Source organism: Cinclus cinclus, chromosome 4 (assembly GCF_963662255.1).
Source record: "Cinclus cinclus chromosome 4, bCinCin1.1, whole genome shotgun sequence".
In the NCBI taxonomy this organism is placed as follows: Eukaryota; Metazoa; Chordata; class Aves; order Passeriformes; family Cinclidae; genus Cinclus; species Cinclus cinclus.
In genome coordinates this window covers 20,885,361-20,904,366 of record NC_085049.1, presented here as the reverse complement: position 1 = coordinate 20,904,366, position 19,006 = coordinate 20,885,361, and the positions used below count along the sequence as shown (strand labels likewise).

General features: G+C 40.9%; 1 protein-coding gene across 2 annotated transcripts in view; it reads left to right on the top strand.

The window, feature by feature from the left end:
- Positions 1 to 14,159, top strand: part of WNT7B (Wnt family member 7B) — a 91,468-nt gene extending 77,309 nt beyond the window's left edge. For both annotated transcript variants that reach the window (XM_062491781.1, XM_062491780.1), the window contains exons 3-4: positions 945 to 1,216; positions 13,218 to 14,159. In XM_062491781.1, the coding sequence (XP_062347765.1) occupies positions 945 to 1,216; positions 13,218 to 13,697 (752 nt within the window). In that variant the 3' untranslated portion in view covers positions 13,698 to 14,159. The remainder of the gene's footprint in view (positions 1 to 944; positions 1,217 to 13,217) is intronic.
- The last annotated feature ends 4,847 nt before the right edge of the window (positions 14,160 to 19,006 follow it).

The following is a 19,006-nucleotide window of genomic DNA, read 5'->3' as shown; positions in this document are numbered from 1 at the left end:
GGAGTTATGGGCTGTATCTCCCCTCCCATCATTCTGCCTCCTTGCACCTCCCAGGCACCTCAGCCACTCAGTATAGAAAGGGGCTTTATTCACCTCTGCTCATATTATCTACAGCTATTACATGGAACTGGGAATGGGGAACCTTCACAAGTAGCAACATCACAGAAAGAAAACAAAAAGAACTCATTTTTTAAAACAACTTTTTAAAAAATAATGTACTGCCATGGCAGTTTCTCACCTACTTTGGAGAGAAAATAGTGGTGTCACAGCACTTCTATACCCTCTGTATGCTCAATAGCCATGGTAATGCAGAGGTTTGAATCAGAGTGGGAGTGGAAAAGGGTCACTTCAGCAAAACTAACGCACAGGAGAAGTCTGCAAGGGAAAGGGCTAACCTCTACCTTGAGACCTACCCAGTTCTTGTCTCTATAGGTCTCTTGCAGTACTTGACACTCAGCATCACTAGTGGATGCTTCCGGAGCATTTATAAAGTTGCATTAATAATCAGCCCCATTTGTGTCCTGGGGTTTTGTTGTTGTTGTCAGAGCAGTTCTCTTTTTCCATGCAGTGCCAATGCTTAGAGGTAGCTATTAACTCACTTTTTATTCATCTAATAAAGTTCAGCTTGCAAACCGGACTAGACAGTGTAAAAACAAATCTTGTGGCCTCATCTCAGCACGGTCCAGATTCATTGCCACGTTCCCCTCTGGTGCAGGGGTTTACATGGGACTATCCCATAGCTGCATACCTGGGGTAATATGCCCGAGCTGAGCCAAGCATTTTAAATACGTGTGGAATTCTGTAAGATGAGAAATCCACACTGAGGAGTAATGCCCTCCTCACATTGCTGCCTGACCCCCTTGCTGTAGATAATGTGTGTATTTTCTTTAGTGAGTACGTGCTGCCTTTCTGCCAACCCATCAGCTTTTGGCTTCTCTCCACAGGAAGCAGGGAAGCCGCGTTCACCTATGCCATTACTGCTGCCGGGGTTGCACACGCTGTCACGGCCGCCTGCAGCCAGGGCAACCTCAGCAATTGTGGCTGTGACCGAGAGAAACAGGGCTACTACAACCAGGAGGAGGGCTGGAAGTGGGGAGGCTGCTCTGCGGATATCAGATACGGCATTGAGTTCTCCCGGAGGTTTGTTGATGCCCGAGAAATCAAAAAGAATGCACGGAGGCTGATGAACTTGCACAACAATGAGGCTGGAAGAAAGGTATTGCAGAAAGGACAAGGGATGGGGAAGTGTGTGCTGGAGGACGGGGGGAGGCTGGCTTGGTGGCAGGAGGCATTCCCTGAGAATTTACCCCTCTCTCTGATGTCATCCCGCACCCGCATCAATCCACATCGGATGGCATCTATTGTCCAAATTTTCTTCTGTTCCTTTTTGTTCAGAGCCGGCCGTGTATTATAGGCACTCCTGTAAAAAATTCTGCTTCCTAAGCCTTCTTTCCAGCCCACTCTGATAACAGGAAGGACCTTGCTGGATCTGTTTGGCATAGTGATAAATCACTGCTTTTCATCCAATTTGCAAAAAATCTAGCAAGGGATGTCAGGGTTTGTGATGGGACGGAACTGAGCTGTCTGCATTGCTCAACTTCCACAGCATTTCCAGATATTTATTCCAGCAAAACCCAAATCACTTAATTTGACCCCATCTCTAATGAAATACACGTAGTAGTACACAATGCACTTCTTAGCAGATGCATAACTGTCTCTTTGTAACTAAAAATCTACAAAGATCTGCATAAGAAGAAACATTTTCATGTCTACAACCATGACTGAATTGCTTGTCAGGGAAACAGTAAACATCATGGAGCTACGCTGATTTATATTCACCAACAATCCTCATAGCTCTCAAAGCTTGTCCTTTAAAAAGTGTAACAAATCGTTCTGCATCACATATACCTGCCTCAGGAGAGATTATAACCTTCAAATTATTTTCCCCCAGGAAAAGCCCTCCACTCCAGTATTGCAGAAAAATCCAATATACCAATTCTTCAATCCAATAAAATCCTCCTGCAGTCCCCAAAGTAAGACTGAATTTTCCTCCTCTAAAACCATCTGTGCCTTCAGTCCTGCACTGAGCACTGGGCAGAGAACAGTAGAATTGGTGGTGACAGAAACAGTGCAATTATCTTTGTGCCTGGATCTTGCTTATTAGCAGAGTTGCACCAGCCATGCACTGAAACTGGAGGTTCTCTTATGAGCAAGAGTTCACTGGGATGAAAATACTACACAGATTCAGGGTGGAGAGAGAGACATAATCTCAAGTGTAGAGACAAGATTGGTACTTCAGTGACAGTTCACACTGAGGTCTCCAGATGTGCAGGGGGAACCTGGCTGAAGAGACAAACAGAAAAACAGCCTTGAGGGGCAGTCTATTTTCCTAAAAATTTCTGCCATGTGTATAAAAGAACTTCATTTAGCAGTTGACCATCACATTGGAAGATCAGCTCCAGGTGTGATCACTTCACTTAGGCTGGGAATTTCAGCTCAGCATCATGAATTGTGTTCGGAGGCAAAAGAAGATGGAGGTCAACCCTTAAACTTGCCAGTGAGAGTTTATTACTGCTAGATGCATTATCATCCCTACTTAAACTGGCATCCTCTGTGGTGTGTGCTGTGCCACCCCTGTGGAGGTCCTGATGCAGGTCCTGCTTGGAACATGTCACAGTCTAGATGTGAAAGAGAGACAAAAGATACTGAGATGGAGACAGTGAAGTCCCAAGGACACAAAGAACTCATTATGTGAACCAGGCACTGATCATGGGTCCCTCAATTCTAAATACAGCCCTGAACCACTAGACCACATTGCTGATTCTTATTAAGCACATTATATTTTACTTTTCATCAGAATTTCATAGGCAGAGGGACATAAGTAAACCAAAGAGGTGCATGTTTTTACAGATACTTATGGTAGCAGCATTCATGCAAATAAATCTTGTTTAACAATTCTAATTCTTTTTCCTAAATATTCTTGTAAAAGACAAATTATAATACTTTCTTATTTTAAGAAAGGAATAAAAAGGCTTGAAATACTGGCGATATATTTTCCCATTTTAAAAAATATAAGTAGTATTTTGTAATTTATTAACTTTTTTGGTCCTGGCATTTTTCAGGGCTTATTTATACCCATAGCTATTCATTAATTCATTGTATTGCTTTCAAAAGCTGAGAATGACTGAAAGGATTTGGTGTAGTTTTTTGTTTTTTTAAGTATAATCCATCAAATCCAAAGGGATGTGCTAATACAAAAGATGGTTTTGGGGGTCATGTCTAGAAATAATGTTGGTGTTATGATATACATCCCCATTAACTGAATATTCAGACTTGTACAGTAAATAATATTTAGTGATTTTGGTTCTTCTGGGAAAATTTGCTATTTGTATAAATTAGACATTTTGAATTCAAGACTGACTGAAATTCAAGGTTAGAGAAAAACTCTGGTACCTAGGATATCCTTTCTCTGTTTCTGGGTTGGACCCTTACAAAAACAGTTGCAGAGTTTTCTGCAATATCAGTGTGAAATCAAAAGTTCCTTCTGAGAATCCAGGCAAATCTGACCTACATTCACCTGAAATCTAGCAGTTTTGGGGGTCCTTGGTAAACCTGGACTGGACCGTGAGCCTGACACAAAATCTGAAACCAGGAGATTTGCTCAGGCATGGGTGGACATGGTCCTTATTCACACAAGTCAGAAATCACAGAATCACAGAAGTAATCACAGAATGGGGAAGGTTGGATGGGTCCAACCCCTCTGCTCAAGCAGGATCCCCTAGACCATGTTACTCAGGATTGTGTCCAGATGGTTTCTGAGTGTGTCAAGAGAAGGAGACCCCACAGCCTCTCTGGACAATCTGTTCAGTGCCCAGGGAAGAAGTTCTGCCTCCTGTCCAGGTGGAACCCCCTGGGCTCAGTCCCTGCCCGTGGCTCTGGTGCCATTGCTGGGCCCCCCGGAGCAGAGCCTGGGCCCTGCTCGGAGCCCTCCCTGCACACAGGGACACCCAGGGATGAGGGTCCCTCTCAGCTGGGGCTCCTCTCCAGGCTGGACAGCCCCAGCTGCTGCAGCGCCCTTGCTCCACACAGGATACTGAACTCCATGATCTTGTGGCCACTACAGCCATGGTTGTCCCAAACACTCCCTTCCCCAACAAGACATTCCTTGTTTGTTAGAGTAAGGTCCAGCAGCACACCTTCCCTCACCGGCTCCTCTGTTTGCCTGGGTACAACACTGAGCCTCCATCTTTCTCCTTTTCCTTTCCAAAACTCTTACAACACAGCTTGTTTTGGGAAATGCTTGTACTGCTCTGAGAAAGTCTTGTCGATTCTATCCTGCTGATCTGTATGTGGCTTGTCTTAAAATTTGGAAACACTTCAGAGCCAAACTTCTGGTTCATGACTGCTGTTATAAAGAACCAAAATATGGATATTTTATCCACGTTATGAATAGGAATAAAAGGTAAGAAGGAAAACACAGGCAACTCAGTTTATTTTTTAATTCCTTCATTGCTTTGGAAATTCTCAAATATTTTCAAATAAGGCATTTTCAGCCTTAGAGTGGTAACAGACAGTAAAGAGAGTAAAGGAAGTGTATGCTTTTGTAGCTTCCTACAGGAATTTCACAGTGCTTTCACCATTTCAAAGCCCCTGCATTCACACCTGTAATGGTAAGGCCTGCAGTTCATTTTCATGATACTAAATTGAGTTAGCTGAGAAGAATGACTTTTAGCCAACAAATGTGCTACCTTTCTTTTAGCCTTGTTTTTGAATCTCAGAGCCTTTTAAGGCAGAAACATGAGGAAGAAAAGGACATGAAGAGCTCCCAACCTCACATTCGATTGTTTCAAATCTCTCTGAAGTCAGTTGTAGGCCCATGATGACCTCACTGGACATCTCCCAGGTGGCCAGAGGTTCATTGCTAGGAACATTAGTCAAGACTCTGGCCACTAGTTTTGCCCCCTGAACAATTATTTCAATGTTCTCTTATACCACCACAAGGACTTTCTCACGTGCTCTCAGAAATCTTGCCCATTCTCAATCTCTCCCAGCACTTGTCCCACACATGCCTGGGTGTCAGAGGGGTTTATAAGTACAGCAGTATGGCTCTAATGTTTTGCTTTCACTGGGATGCTCTCAAAAGCTGGCCTACTGGTATTTCACTGTTGCTAAAAACAGAGCCCAGAGGAATTTTTTTTTTTGGAACAAGCAGCATGCTGTAAAAATAATTGTACAAACTTTGCAAACAGATGAGGGGAAAAACAGTCTTGAGGGGTCTTTTTCTTCAGTCTAGGGCTGAGATGTCCAATACAGCCCTCTAATAAATTATCTCCTTGGGAAAAAAAAGAACCCCAAAACATTTAGGCTTCTCAGGGAATTTCTGATGACTGTGGGCTGAATGAATCCCCTAATTGCCCCAGACTGTATCCTGTATGGCTCTGCACTGAATTTCTAAGAATTGTTCCAGTTAATGGCAGTTTTGCAAAGTTTCTGATAAATTTGCAGTAAACAGCACCAGGGACAAAATCATAATCTTGCCATTGGTGTAATTTGGAGTAAAAAAGTGCTCAGGGAATCCTGGTGACACAAGACTCTCCTGGTGGAAGATTTATGCTTGGAGGCAAAGCGGGGTGAAAGAGCAGAGGAACAAACTTCCCCATCAGTTTCTAAACATCCGCTATGATTTGGGATGGAAAGTACAAGTGTGGTAAATGAAAAGAAAACCCCAGAGGAGGACTAGTATAAGTCTAACACAAATGTTACTGAAAGAACGTTTTGTTGTAAATCTGAAAGGTTACAGAGAGATCTGTGGGCAGAACTTTGACAGAGTAATGAAAAATTAAATACCAACAAACCAAGTCAGCTTTGATGCTGTTTTATGAGACAGCTTTCTGCCATGTATTTTTAGAAATAAGTGTCTTTATTCCGGGATAAATGAACTTAGAGTAACATCTGGGAACACACATCATTAAGCTTAACTTTTTGCTGAAAGCTTCAAAACAATGACCGTCTCTCACGGGAAATCTCATTTATAAAAATGGAGGTTTCTGTTTGTTTTTATGGGGTGAGTTAAAGGAGCAAACTGACAAATTGGTAGCAGATTGCAGCTTTTACCAACAAGTAGAAATGTTTCCAACAGTTTATCAATCAATTAGGCTCTTACAATAGACAGTGACTGTGGTTATGTGGAGAAAAAAACTGGCCCTTCCAGAAACACACCCATCACACTGGCTGCCAGCAACTCAGCCTGACACCATCCCAATATTTACTCCTTTGTAACATCAATGGGTTTTTCCTGTTTTGTTTTTTTTTTGGGTTTTTTTTGTTGTTGTTGTTGTTTGGTGGTTTTTTTTTTTTAGGTTTTTTTGGTTTTTTTGGAATGCCTGTAAGATGACAACAGCTTATTTTACATATGAAACAATAACAGTGTGAAGAAAAAGCAAATAATTCAGGCTTTCTTCAGAAGAGATTTTTCAATTACTTGGGACAACATTTCCACCTAAGCTGTGGCTTTTTCACAGTTTCTGGAGCAATAGGCCTGTGGTACTGGGAAGGGTTTTCTTTGCTCACTTGCTTGAACAGCTAATGAGGTGATTTGTTGATTACTATTCATTATGCATATACACATATAAAGATATAAAAGTGATATTACATGATATGACATGATATGCTATGATATTACATTACAATATAGTATAGCATAGTGTATTTACATACACAGACATAAATACATGCAGTGTTTGCATATGTCATTACGGATGTTTATACTTATTTACGTGCATTGTCTGTGCATTATGTGAGACAGTGTTAGCTCCCTTCACATCACAGGAAGCATTATAATTAATCAGCTCATTCCTGCAAGATGCACAGTGCCTGATATGCTGCAGACTGCCCACACTGTCAACTGAAAGGATGTAAAGATAAGAAACAATGCCCAGAAAAAGACTCTGAATGAAATGTTCTGAAGTCACAGTGAAAGCTGAATCCCAGTTCCAAACGTGAAAGCCAACTAATTTTATGCTCTTATAAGCCTAAAATATTCTTTGAAATGTGACTGTTTCCTAAGTCATTTCAGGGATGCAAAGAATGTTACTTTCCAGGTTTTGCAGCCTCGAGTCCATCATTTGCTGAAAGTTTCTTTCTCTAAAGGTGACAAATTATTTCACTACACATCCCTTGTGAGACCACTCATGAAAGAAAAGCTTTTGCTAGTTGTGCTTCATGCCATACTTTCCATCTTCCCACTTAAAATGATTTGAAGACAGTTACATAAATTCAATTTAAAAAAATTTGGTGTTACAGTTTGGGTGGGTTAGACGAATAGCTAAGGACTTATCCATATGTCTTGAATATGCAAGCTTTGGCTCAAAATCTCATGAGGATAGATCTCCTGCTTCCAGTTGGGCTGGATTTGTTAGCTTATTTTTTCTTCCAGAAACACACCCTTAACACAGACTGCCAGCAGCTACATCTGGTACTACCCTACTTTTTGAACAATTTGCTTTAAAATTAGGGGGGGGGAATAGCCAAATATTTTAGGACTTGCTAAATGGTTTTATTCAAGAAATGTGCATGCCCATCCATACCATGTAATGCATGCAAGGCATGTATATCAAACATCTAGTGAAATATCACTGAACGACCTCAAACCTGACACATCTGTTCTGCCTGACAGAATAAAACTACCAGTGAAATATTTTTAACTATTTCAGGTGATATTTTACCTTTAAGGTTTTCAACAAATTGCATAGAAAAGAGAGTGGAACACTGCAAGCACACTTGCTTTGGGGGTGACTGGGAGGACGCTTCTGAAGGAAATTGTTTTGCAACATTTCACTATAAAAATAATATTCAGAATGTTTTAACCAATTGCAGCAGTTTATTTCTCAGACAGCTATTTTCTCTCCTAGAAAGTAGAGAAGAAACACTGATGGATTAGGCTGTTGCTCACCCTCATAACAGCAGGGACATCCATCTAATGGACAGCAGGTCCCAAAATGCCAGGTTAACTTTCCTGCTAGCCAAGAGGAGAACTTGTGTAGACTGCAGTGGGCTTTCCTCAGCTTTTTCAGCACATTAAGTGGGGACCCTATGGAAGAGGGTGCCTTACCTAGGGAGGCAAGTGGAGGGCAGGAGGAGGTGAATTGATAACCTCCTGGCACCCCTGCTCAGCTCTGGTCAGTGGCAGGGAAAAACCAGCTCATGCTTTGTCTGGACACTGATCTGCTGCGAAGCAGAGGCTCCCTGCTCCCATTAAACTAAACAATAAGAAAAACATGGGCATGACAAGAGGAATAAACACAGTAACTCAGTTCCTCATCCCACATCCCACAGAATATAAATACCGTTGTGATGCTTGATGAAGCAGATTCACAGAGGAGCAGAAGGAAAACCATGCAGCTGAAGCACCCATATTGGTCTCCTGCTGGCACCATGCTCCCTTTTCACAGGGCTGGGAATAACCCAAGGAGGCATGCCATGAACTGCTCAGTTTTGGGCTCTGTGATCTGCTATTAACAAAGAATAATTTCAGGACATTTGTATTAGAAGAGTAGCGTTAAACCCTACTAATCTTAATTACACCCCTGCTTATCCAAGATAAAAAATCAAACCCAAACAAACTGAGCTTGGATTCCCAGATGTGTCCAGAAGATCAGCATTTTGTCAGCAGTGGTGGGCCCCAGGCTGCACTGAGACTTGGGTTAGTCAGTGCCCACACATCATCAGCAAGCCATCACCTCTTGTGGCTGCAGCTGCATGAGCATCAAAGAGGTGGTGACATCTTGTGACCAGAATCCATCTCTTTTGGTAGTTATTACCCAAAACAAAAGTTGATCACTTGCATATTTGATAAGGCAAAACTTTTCAAATATTTTCTTTCTTTTTGATATTTCAGTAAAAAATTTATATGGATTTTGTTACATTAAACACTTGGTTCGACAATGTGCATTTCCATTAAGGAAAACAAAAACCAGCAGGGGTAAGCCAAAACACACACACACACACGCACGCATGCACACACACACACACACAGAATGTAACTATTGTTTTTACATACTTTATCCAAATAGGATTTTTACTATGTACAGAAACTGTATCTGATGTTATGCAGTTGGGTCTAGATATGGAACTTGAAAAAATGAATTTAATTTCATGCATATCCTTTGGTTTTATTTTGGTCTTCACAACTCTTTTTCTACTTTACTGGCAGCAGACAGCCCTCAAATTGCATTTTAAATGCATGATTTATATAGGTATAAAAAGATGTGGGATTAAGAAATCTTTAATGTTATATTTCACAATTCATTTAATGAAGTAGCAGTAGTTAGAAAATTTTACTTGGCAAGATCATTCTGGGGTGGGTGTAGGCCTATATGTGGAAAAAGGACCTGAGGAATGTTCTTGTGATTAATTTGAGGCACCACAGCCCAACGATGGGAAATTGCTCTGGAAGGTAGATCTTGCTGTAAACCATTCAAGATTAGATACCAGGCACTGACATATGACAAATGAAACTGCTGAGAGAGTGGCTCATATGAGCTAATGATTTTCAATCTTTAATTAAGCACCTAGCTTGGCACAGTGTCTTAGATTTGAGTAAATAAGTACATTTAAGGTTCAGGGTCACAGCTTCAATGGGAATTTTGCTGAGGAAAACTGAGCAAGAGAGACTTTTAGGAAGCAAAATGTTAGCTGCTCTTCATTCAGAGCATTGAGGAAGCAAAGTCAGATCTGGCCATGGCACCTCCCAGGCAGGTGGGAAGCTGCTCAAGATACCACAAAGAGACATTCCTCTGGAGGGTCAGAGCATGCTGGCCTGTCAGCAAGGAAGGGCACTCTGCAGCATCTGAGTGGAAAGAGGGGAAAAAATGTTGCTTAGAATCTGCTTAGTTTGGGCCTTGGATTCCCTGACCTCCAAGCTTTTGGGCACAATTTTATACCCACAGCTGACTGTGGGCACACAAATTATAGCATTCAGGAATTTAACTACCTGATGATTGGGTCTCTGCTCAGTGTTGTAACCCCAAGCATTCCACATTCATGAGAGAAGCCTCCAAAAAAATTAAAAAAACCTGCAAGATTGGCTTCAGGAGCATGAATTAATACTTTTTGAAACTTCTGCTTTTTTGAGCCTGCATGGCTTGCATTTGCAAGTCCTCCCACCAACAAAACCAGTGGGAACCTTTGAAAAAACACAGCAGTGTAAGCAGGTTTCTGTTCACCAAAATAAATCACAAAACTGGACCTTCAGAAAGACAATTGCAAAAAGAAAAAAAAAAGTAAGACTTAGGATGAAGTTATACTAAACAGGCTGCCAGGCAGTGTCTATAAATAATATACATGTAATGTATGCAATAATGTATATAAACATCAGCATCTCAACAAAATACACACACAGGCAAACAATTGTTATACAGGCAGACAGGCCTCCATATATAGAGATTTCCAAAGATGTCACCCAGGACACAGAAATAGGTGATGTCTGTCTTTCAGGAGCAATGACACTTCCTAGTGTATCAGGGAAGCACATCCTTGGGACAGTACCCACAGTGCTAAGCCCACAGAAGAATCAGGAGCCTCATGAACTTCACCTCCTCCCACTCTCTTAGCAAGTTACTGACTTGGTCTTTCCCACCAAAATGCAAACTCCAGAAACACATGTGGAGCATGACAAAATGTGTCTTGTCTTCACCAAGATTTACCACTCAGGAGGAGTACAACTCAGGGGTGACAGATCCCCTTGGCAATGCTTTCCTGGAAATTCCTAGATCCTAGTGCTCTTTTGTGGAGGTGAAAAGTTGCCTCCACCCACCTCTGGTTGTGGATTTTGCTACAGTTCTTGCAGCTGCAACTGCATGTTGAGAAAGCTGTAGAAATGGGTTAGTTTCAACAAAACCAGACATTTTTCAGCAACATCAAACACAACTTCTAAGCATGTTTATATATATCTACAAGTATATCTAAATATTAATAGATTATTTGAACCCAGATTTGTGGAAGAGGATTGAAATCTTATTTGGGGGTCTTTGTAAAAAGACCTTCTCCATAGGCTGGAATTGGAAACAGAGGAGACCCTGGAGACTCCTAAAAGACCCCAGAGTATGTTGCAGTGCATCCATCTCCTCACTGCCACTGAAATGCTGCTGCTGCAGTAGAAGATGGCAAGTTTTCTATCAGTATGGACAACAGGAAGGTGATACGGTGCATTCCAGTGTCCACAAAAAACACAGATCACCATAGCCTTGCTGATTTTCTTTTAGAGCAGTTGCAGCTATAGGAATTTCTTTCCCAGCTCAGTGAACTTTGCAGGGAAACACCTTTTCTGCCTCTGGTAGGATAACTTGACCTTGACCCTGGTAAAGCCTGTGTTTCCAGAAGGTCTAAGGTATGAGCAGACTGAGGTCAGACCTCAACAGGGTTGCAGCTCTTCCTGAGGGGCATTTGAGGGGAAGCTCCAATCTCTGCACTCTGTGACCAGGGACAGGATCTGGGAATGGCTGCAGCTGCGTCAGGGAGGATCAGACTGGATATCACGGAAAGGTTCTTCCCCCAGAGGGTGTCAGGCACTTCCCAGGCTCCCCAGGGAATGGTTACAGCCCCGAGGTTGCCAGAGCTCCAGAAGTGTTTGGACAACGCTCCCAGGGATGCACAGGGCGGGATTTTGGAGTTGTCCTCAGCTGGACTTGAAGGGTCCTTTCCAACTCTGGATATTTTATGAATCTTGCATAGGTTGATCAGCTATCTTATACTTGCTCCTCTATGTTAGTAAGGGAGAATCAAATCCAAATATTCTCTTTAATATTGAAACCCCAGAAATTTGGGAAAAAACAAACCATACAATTTAAGTGAAACTCAAACAACTCAGGAGGGTGCCCTCTATTTGCAGGGATAACCAGATCTGTACAGCTTTTATTTTAAGGCCAGTTTCTCAAGCAGTAAGCATTTTTTACTCCCTCCTACTTCATTATGCCATTGTACTCAGATTTCGGCCCTTTTATCCTTTGCCCATTTCAGTCATGTTCTGGGATCTGCAGCGAAACCACCACAGGAGATGGTCTGCAGCATCAGTAATACTTTCAGACAAGCTCGGTAGCTCATATTTCTTTGTTAGCATCCCATTGCGAAGGGGAAAGATCAGCTCGCTTTGTTCTTAGGCCTTGATTTTCATAAGCTAATGATGACTGTGGGTGTAATTATGGTCAGGCTTAAGTGGTAGAGCAAGGGCAGAAAAACAGAGAGGCGCTTCCGTGGGGCTGGCTTCCCTCTGCTGCGCACACGGAGCGGGAGGACATCGCTGGCTTCCCCCTGGGCACAGCCTGGCCAGGGAATGAGGGATGTGCCAGTCGTGGCACGGCCTGGCTACAGCAGAAACGGCAGGATGACAGTGGAGAATGAGCCTGAGCATCGACAAGTTTGTGTCTCTTCTGACGCTGAATTAAACCACTCTGGCACAACCTCCTCCACAACAGCAATACATTTCTCTTCCGCTCACTGTTGAGCAGGACCCTTTGGTGGATTATTTTCCCCTCTAATATTTTGTTATCATTGCCCTGGTGGAAAAAATGTATTTGTGGCTGATTATTTGCTTAATGGTTGGACTAAATACTTCAATGAATGCTGCTTTTAAAGGGGATGGGACATTCTGTGGGTGGAATAGTCCATAAGTTTATCACTGGCAGTATAGGTATTGATATATAGGCAAAATCTTTAATTATGTACTGAATAAAGAATCATAAAATGGTTTGGATTGGAAGTAACCTTAGAGATCATCTAGTTCCAGCTCCCTGCATGTAGGCTTATTCAGTCATGCAGTATACACTCTTCTTTTTAGCCATTCTTTGGTTATTACTTAAAGCACTTAAGTATTTTGAATCTCATGCCATTTAACCCCCAAACCCATTTTTTTTCTCTTTTCAAAACAAAAACTATTTGAAAAATTTGAAGTCCCTTGTGGCTCTAAAGTAATATCTTCTAAAACGTAAGTAAATATTCTCCAATATTTGGAAAAGCAATGGAAATATTTTCCCAAAAAATGACATAACACTGTATTTCCAACCAGGTGCCACTTGAAACAAAATGTGTTATGAGCATTCTGCTGTGAGGTGAGGAGATTTATAGGCAAGCATTCGAAAAATTTCAACCAGCAGTAATGAAAATTCATCTGGCTTGCAATATTGTTTTCCTGCAGTAAAATATGCAAATGTCTGTACACATAGGTTCTCGAAGAGAGAATGAAATTGGAGTGCAAGTGTCATGGAGTTTCAGGTTCCTGCACAACTAAGACCTGCTGGACCACGCTTCCTAAATTCAGAGAGATTGGATATATTTTGAAAGAGAAATACAATGCCGCAGTGCAAGTGGAGGTGGTACGAGCCAGTAGATTGAGACAGCCAACCTTCCTGAAGATTAAGCAGATTAAGAGCTACCAGAAACCCATGGAAACAGATTTAGTGTATATTGAAAAGTCACCCAACTACTGTGAGGAAGACGCTTCCACAGGGAGCGTCGGAACCCAGGGACGACTCTGCAACCGCACCTCTCCCAACGCAGACGGGTGTGACATGATGTGCTGTGGAAGAGGGTACAACACACACCAGTACACCAAGGTGTGGCAATGCAACTGCAAATTCCACTGGTGCTGCTTTGTGAAGTGCAACACGTGTAGTGAGCGGACAGAGGTGTTCACCTGCAAATAACGGCATCGTGTGCAAACAGAGCGAACTTCCACAAGTGAGGAAAGTGGAGTACAACAAACAACAACAGCATCATTTTGCACATTTTATCCTCTTGGGGAAAAGAACCCCAGCCAACACCACAACAACCACTCCCTCTCCACTACTACTTATATTTCTAAGGATGGTGCATTTTGGCTGGCTGGCTGTTGTAACTGCTTTGGAAAGAAGGGCAACAGGATTAAGGTGATGTTGACAACCACATGAAACTTTCTCTCTGTTTCTCTCTTTTTTTTATTTTCTTTTTTTTTTAAACTACAATCTGGGTATTGTAGAGTTATCTTAGTGTTTTAAATTATACTTATCAGAGAAGATCATTGCATTGCAGCTCCCATGGCATTTAAAAGAAAAAGACACTCTCTTCTATTTTACATCAACAAAATGGTCTAGCCATGTGCAAATGAGGACTTTTTTAAACGAAATGAAATCTTCACTGACTAGAACACATCATTCTCACTGCAAAAAACAGAATTTCTATGAAAGCAGGTAGAGAGAAAACAACTGGTAGGGAGCAAAATCTGTGGCAGAAACACTCCACTATCAGTTTGGAAAAAGACCCCAACAAACATTCACAAAATTACATCAGCTGCCAGTGACACTGGAACTCTTTGAATGAACATTAAAAATAATTATTTATGTTTTTAATAGTATCAAAAAATTCTAAGCACTAACGGGTAGCTATGTCTTAATTCTGTACTAAATGTAAACTTATTGGAACTCTGACTTTATGACTTTTGTATTTGGTTCTCCCTAAGTTCTTCAATGCTACTGACCTGTTATCACTCCACTATCAGAGAGTTCAATTACTGTAGGCCTTAAGCAATTGCCAGAACTGAGTGAAAACATCACATGAAACTTTGGTTACCAATGTTTGATATCAACTTCTCCCACTTGCCTCCTGAATAAAAATGACTTTTATAGACTCAGGCCTGAGGTGTGGAGCACCTGCTCACAGCTCCTCATAGGGAGTTTTAGGATACAAAGATGTGCTTCAACAAATATCAAAGGTTTTGCTTTGACATTGAATGCACTGGCAGGATCTTCCAGGCATTGTGTTTTCCACTTAGTGGTTGAAAGTTAATATTTCCAAGACTTCTAAAAAACTTATGCTTAGTATGCACTCTGAAGTCAATAAGTCTGACAGCTGAACTCTAGGTTACTGCAACCTCTGGGCTGTCATGGCTTCACAAGCATAAGAAAGACAAAATTTGGGTTAGTCTGTGTCATCATTATTTTAAGGTTGACAATAACCTACCCTGGTAAGCACATGAATGTTAAAAGAAAGAAGCTCACTTCCTAATAGCACTCAATCCTAATTTCTACACCTTTTCCCTATGAGAGATTTTAAAACCAGCCTCAGATATTAACTGCTGTAAAATCTAGTGTTTTAACCCCAAGAGCCCAGATATGCCCACTTAGAGCACAGCCCATTTAACCATGCAATTGTCTGCTTGTCTCAAGGGTCCCTGCCTGATTTTCTGAAAACTTGGATTAAAAATTACATCACATCTGCATATCTGTATTTTTAGCTTTTGTTCAATTTCCTTACTTATATTGAGGGGCTGCAGAGCCATGAGCCCTCCCCACCTGACACAGAAGCACTTGTCCATCCACATGGTGGTCTTGGGGCAAGCAGCTGGTGGACCTAGAGCTCCACCAGCTCCAGTGCTGGATATGTGAATGAGCCAGAATCACCTCTGTAGTTTGTGGACCTGTATTATCAAAGGTAACTAATTATTTGGGGACTTTCATTTGAACACTCGTGAGGACCTGCCTTTCTGATCCCAAGCACTTGCCCTCTGAAAATCAGACCCCTTTGATGACTCCCTCACAGAGCAATGCAAAATTGCTTATTTTTTTCAATGTTGCTGTTGATTTCTAAATACCAGCCTTGGCATGGATGAGTGCAACTTCACAGAAGTCAACAGGGGCTCCCAAAATACTAGATTCACTGCATGTAATTTAAAGTCCCTTGGATTCATGGGTATTGTTGTTGAATAATAGTGATAATACTGTACTTTCACTACATTCTTGACAGGAAGCAAATAAAGCTCCTAAACACAGTAATGCACAGTCTAATGGTACTAGATACTGTAAATATATTAGAATAGTATTTGTTAAGTACAGTTGAGGAATCCAATTAAGTTATATTATTGTATATCATTTAAATGTCTATAGAGTATTTTAAATTATTGCGAACTACACTGCATTAAAAAAAAGAAATAAAGGAAAAAAGGTTATATATTGTAACACCAACCACTCCGAAAAGTGGACCAAAGTGACATTTTGTCTCTTCCACACCCCTATTTGAAATAGCTCTGTCTGCTACTGTAAGACCACTGTAACAGTCCCATGACTGGCCAAGCAGTCTAGAATGTAATGTTTCAGAGCATCCTACAAAAGCTTTGCTCGTGTGGAGGTGTGGCATTCAAAAAGGTGCTGTATGGCACAAAGCAGGGGCTGGCAGTGGGAATGCTTGGACTTTGAAACACGTCCCGTTGGAAAAGCAGTTTTGGTCAGAAAATACTATTACCACTAATATACTGAAACACTCCCCAAAATCATGACTTTTAACAAAGGTGTCTGTGAACAGAAGTGGGTTACACACGACCTTTATTTTAAAAAATGTAATTTGATGTCAAAGACCTGTGACAATAGAGGAACACAACCAGCAACATGTGGTTTAACCATACCTTGGTCATGACTCAAAACTCAAACTATTTCATGTTATTAAAGAACTTAAGAGCAAAGATGAATTTGTTTACTATGTTAATGTTTTATGGCAAGCAGAAAACAAAAGACGAAATGTGTTTCCATTAAAACTTAATTTTCCCCCCTTCCAGTTCCTTTTCCTTTTATTTGTTCTTTGTTTAAGAAAAAGAAAAAGCAACAAGGTCTTCTGAAAAGACCATTTGTGTACAGGCTTCTCCACATGAGAAATGATAGGTGAATTCCAAGTCCTAAGCAGTTTTTGTGTTTCAGGAAAAATAGTAACGACTGTGTGTGGTATCAGTCTCAAGCCATCTACCTACACCAATGCTACAGAGAAATAAGCACCAACATTGCTACTACCAGAGACTTCAGCTGGCGACAAATGAAAAGATTAATGTTTTGGTAGAAAATAAATGTTTTCTGATAGAAATTTGTCATCCAACTCTAAACAGGTGCTTGACCATGAACCTCACATAACAGATTAGCAAACAGAGAGGAATACGAGCCCTAGAGGAGAGGATTGAAGGCTCTGACTTAGGCACCTGTACATGCTCCAGCTTATTCAAACCAGCTGTGGACACATATGAAAACCCTACCTGAATCTGAACCTGAAGAATTTTACAGCACTTACCTCAGCTAGAATAGTTACAACACCTTTGATATTGAGAAGAGCATCTTCCTATACAAAATCTAAGGAAACTGTACAACTTTTGCTGTATTTACCCCTCAGGGAAGATATCCAGATATAGATAGAGCTATAGTGAAATTCTACATGAACTGAGTCCAAAATAACTTCATTAAAATGAACTAAGTTGGCCTGGGTTTACAGCAGCATAAGTATGCACAGTATTTTACCCACAGATGCCAAAGAAAACACTGCACCTTCTTTCTAATTACATCATGGGAAACTTGTTAATAGAGCTGAAGGAAGTTTTTATAGCACATGGTAATATTACATTTGTTTCTACGATGACATCTGGAAACTAGATGAAACTCATCAAAAACTTTGCAAATCTTTTAACAAATCTAAAACATGTTGTGAGCAGGTCACCTAAAGTTTTAAACATATTTCCATGGATTTCTTTCTTAGTTGAAGATTAAAACCCCTAAGTGATACTGAAGGTGACAAATCAAGATCTTCCCTTATAGCAGTTTTCCCATGCAAATAACTCAATGTGGCTTTCACTTTTGAAGGCAAAATTGGCATTCAGCAGAAAATGCATTCTATGAAGCTAATTTGCATTCATAGCAATTTTCATAACTGGACAGAATGACTGCACGTTTCCTTTCCAGCCCTTCAGAGCTTTTGTTGCAATGACAGTTCCCACAGCGAAGGCGATACAGTAAAATGGTACAGTAAAGAACCAACATTCTTCTCTCTGAGCGATGGCCACAACAAGATGTGGGATATACACAACAAAAACTATGCCTAAGGAAAAAAAAACATCAAAGTTGGAAAGGCAGGGAAAGTTGTAAGCAATTTCAGTTTGTGTTACTGATATTGTAAGAAACCTCCTGTGTGCTAAACAAACCGCATTGTAGGCTGAACTTCACCCACAAACTCATTTCCCCTCAAATCCAAGTCCCTCTCTGCATGTCTACACATTCATACTTGAACAAGCCTATCCAATGGTTGGCAAGTACTTCTTTTTTCGTGTTTTATCTGCTAGTAGGAAATGGTAGGGGATCATTTTCTGGCAGGGAACATATATTTCCAAATTTAAAATTTGCATGTCATTTTTAAAATGAAGATTTCAGGCTCTCCCTCCCTACACATTCCTGAAGAACAGATATGTTTGCTTTAAAAGATTTGTTCAGTGAAGAATGGGAGTTCACATAATACATAGTAATTGTTTGCAATGTGTTCCATAGAGCACAAAGACAGAGGGATTAGTACTACTGTAAACTCAAAATTGTTAGCCGTGCTCTTTTTACTAAAAGCAATATACTAATTATTAGCTATTTGGAGACCCCAGTGTGAGTCTGTTTTGATCATCCTTTTGAGAAGCTAGTGCTATGAAAGACCAAAAAATTGCAATATTAAAATTTGCTTTGATTCTAGGTCCTCTTGATGCAAACAGATCCTCGGATCAAAAAAAAAAAAAAAAAAACCAGCTTAATGAGATTTAAACTTGCATAGGTAATAAAAAAGATTAATATATTTGTTTCATAGGTGATCCCAAACAACTGGCAACCACACCAGACATGGGAGATGTTTGCATTGAAATCCAGCTGTATGATTAGTCTCTGCCTTCATTTGCCCAGCAATTTAGGGGAAACCCTGCATTTTAGATCCCATACAACTAAAAGGAATTCCCAAGGAGATTACAAGATTTTGATTTTTGTGTTTAATTCCTGTGGCTGAGAATGAAAAGGAGCATTGCCTCAATCTTTGGGTAAAGGGAAACCCAAAGGCATTTTGAAGGCTATTCACACCACTCAAAAGACTAAAAGACAGGCTAAGGGAAGTGACAGCCTCTCTGGAGTCCCCCTACAATAGGGAGAGCAATCTTGCTCTGGGGGGCCTTAGGTCAGCTCTAACAGACCTTCTCCCTCTCATC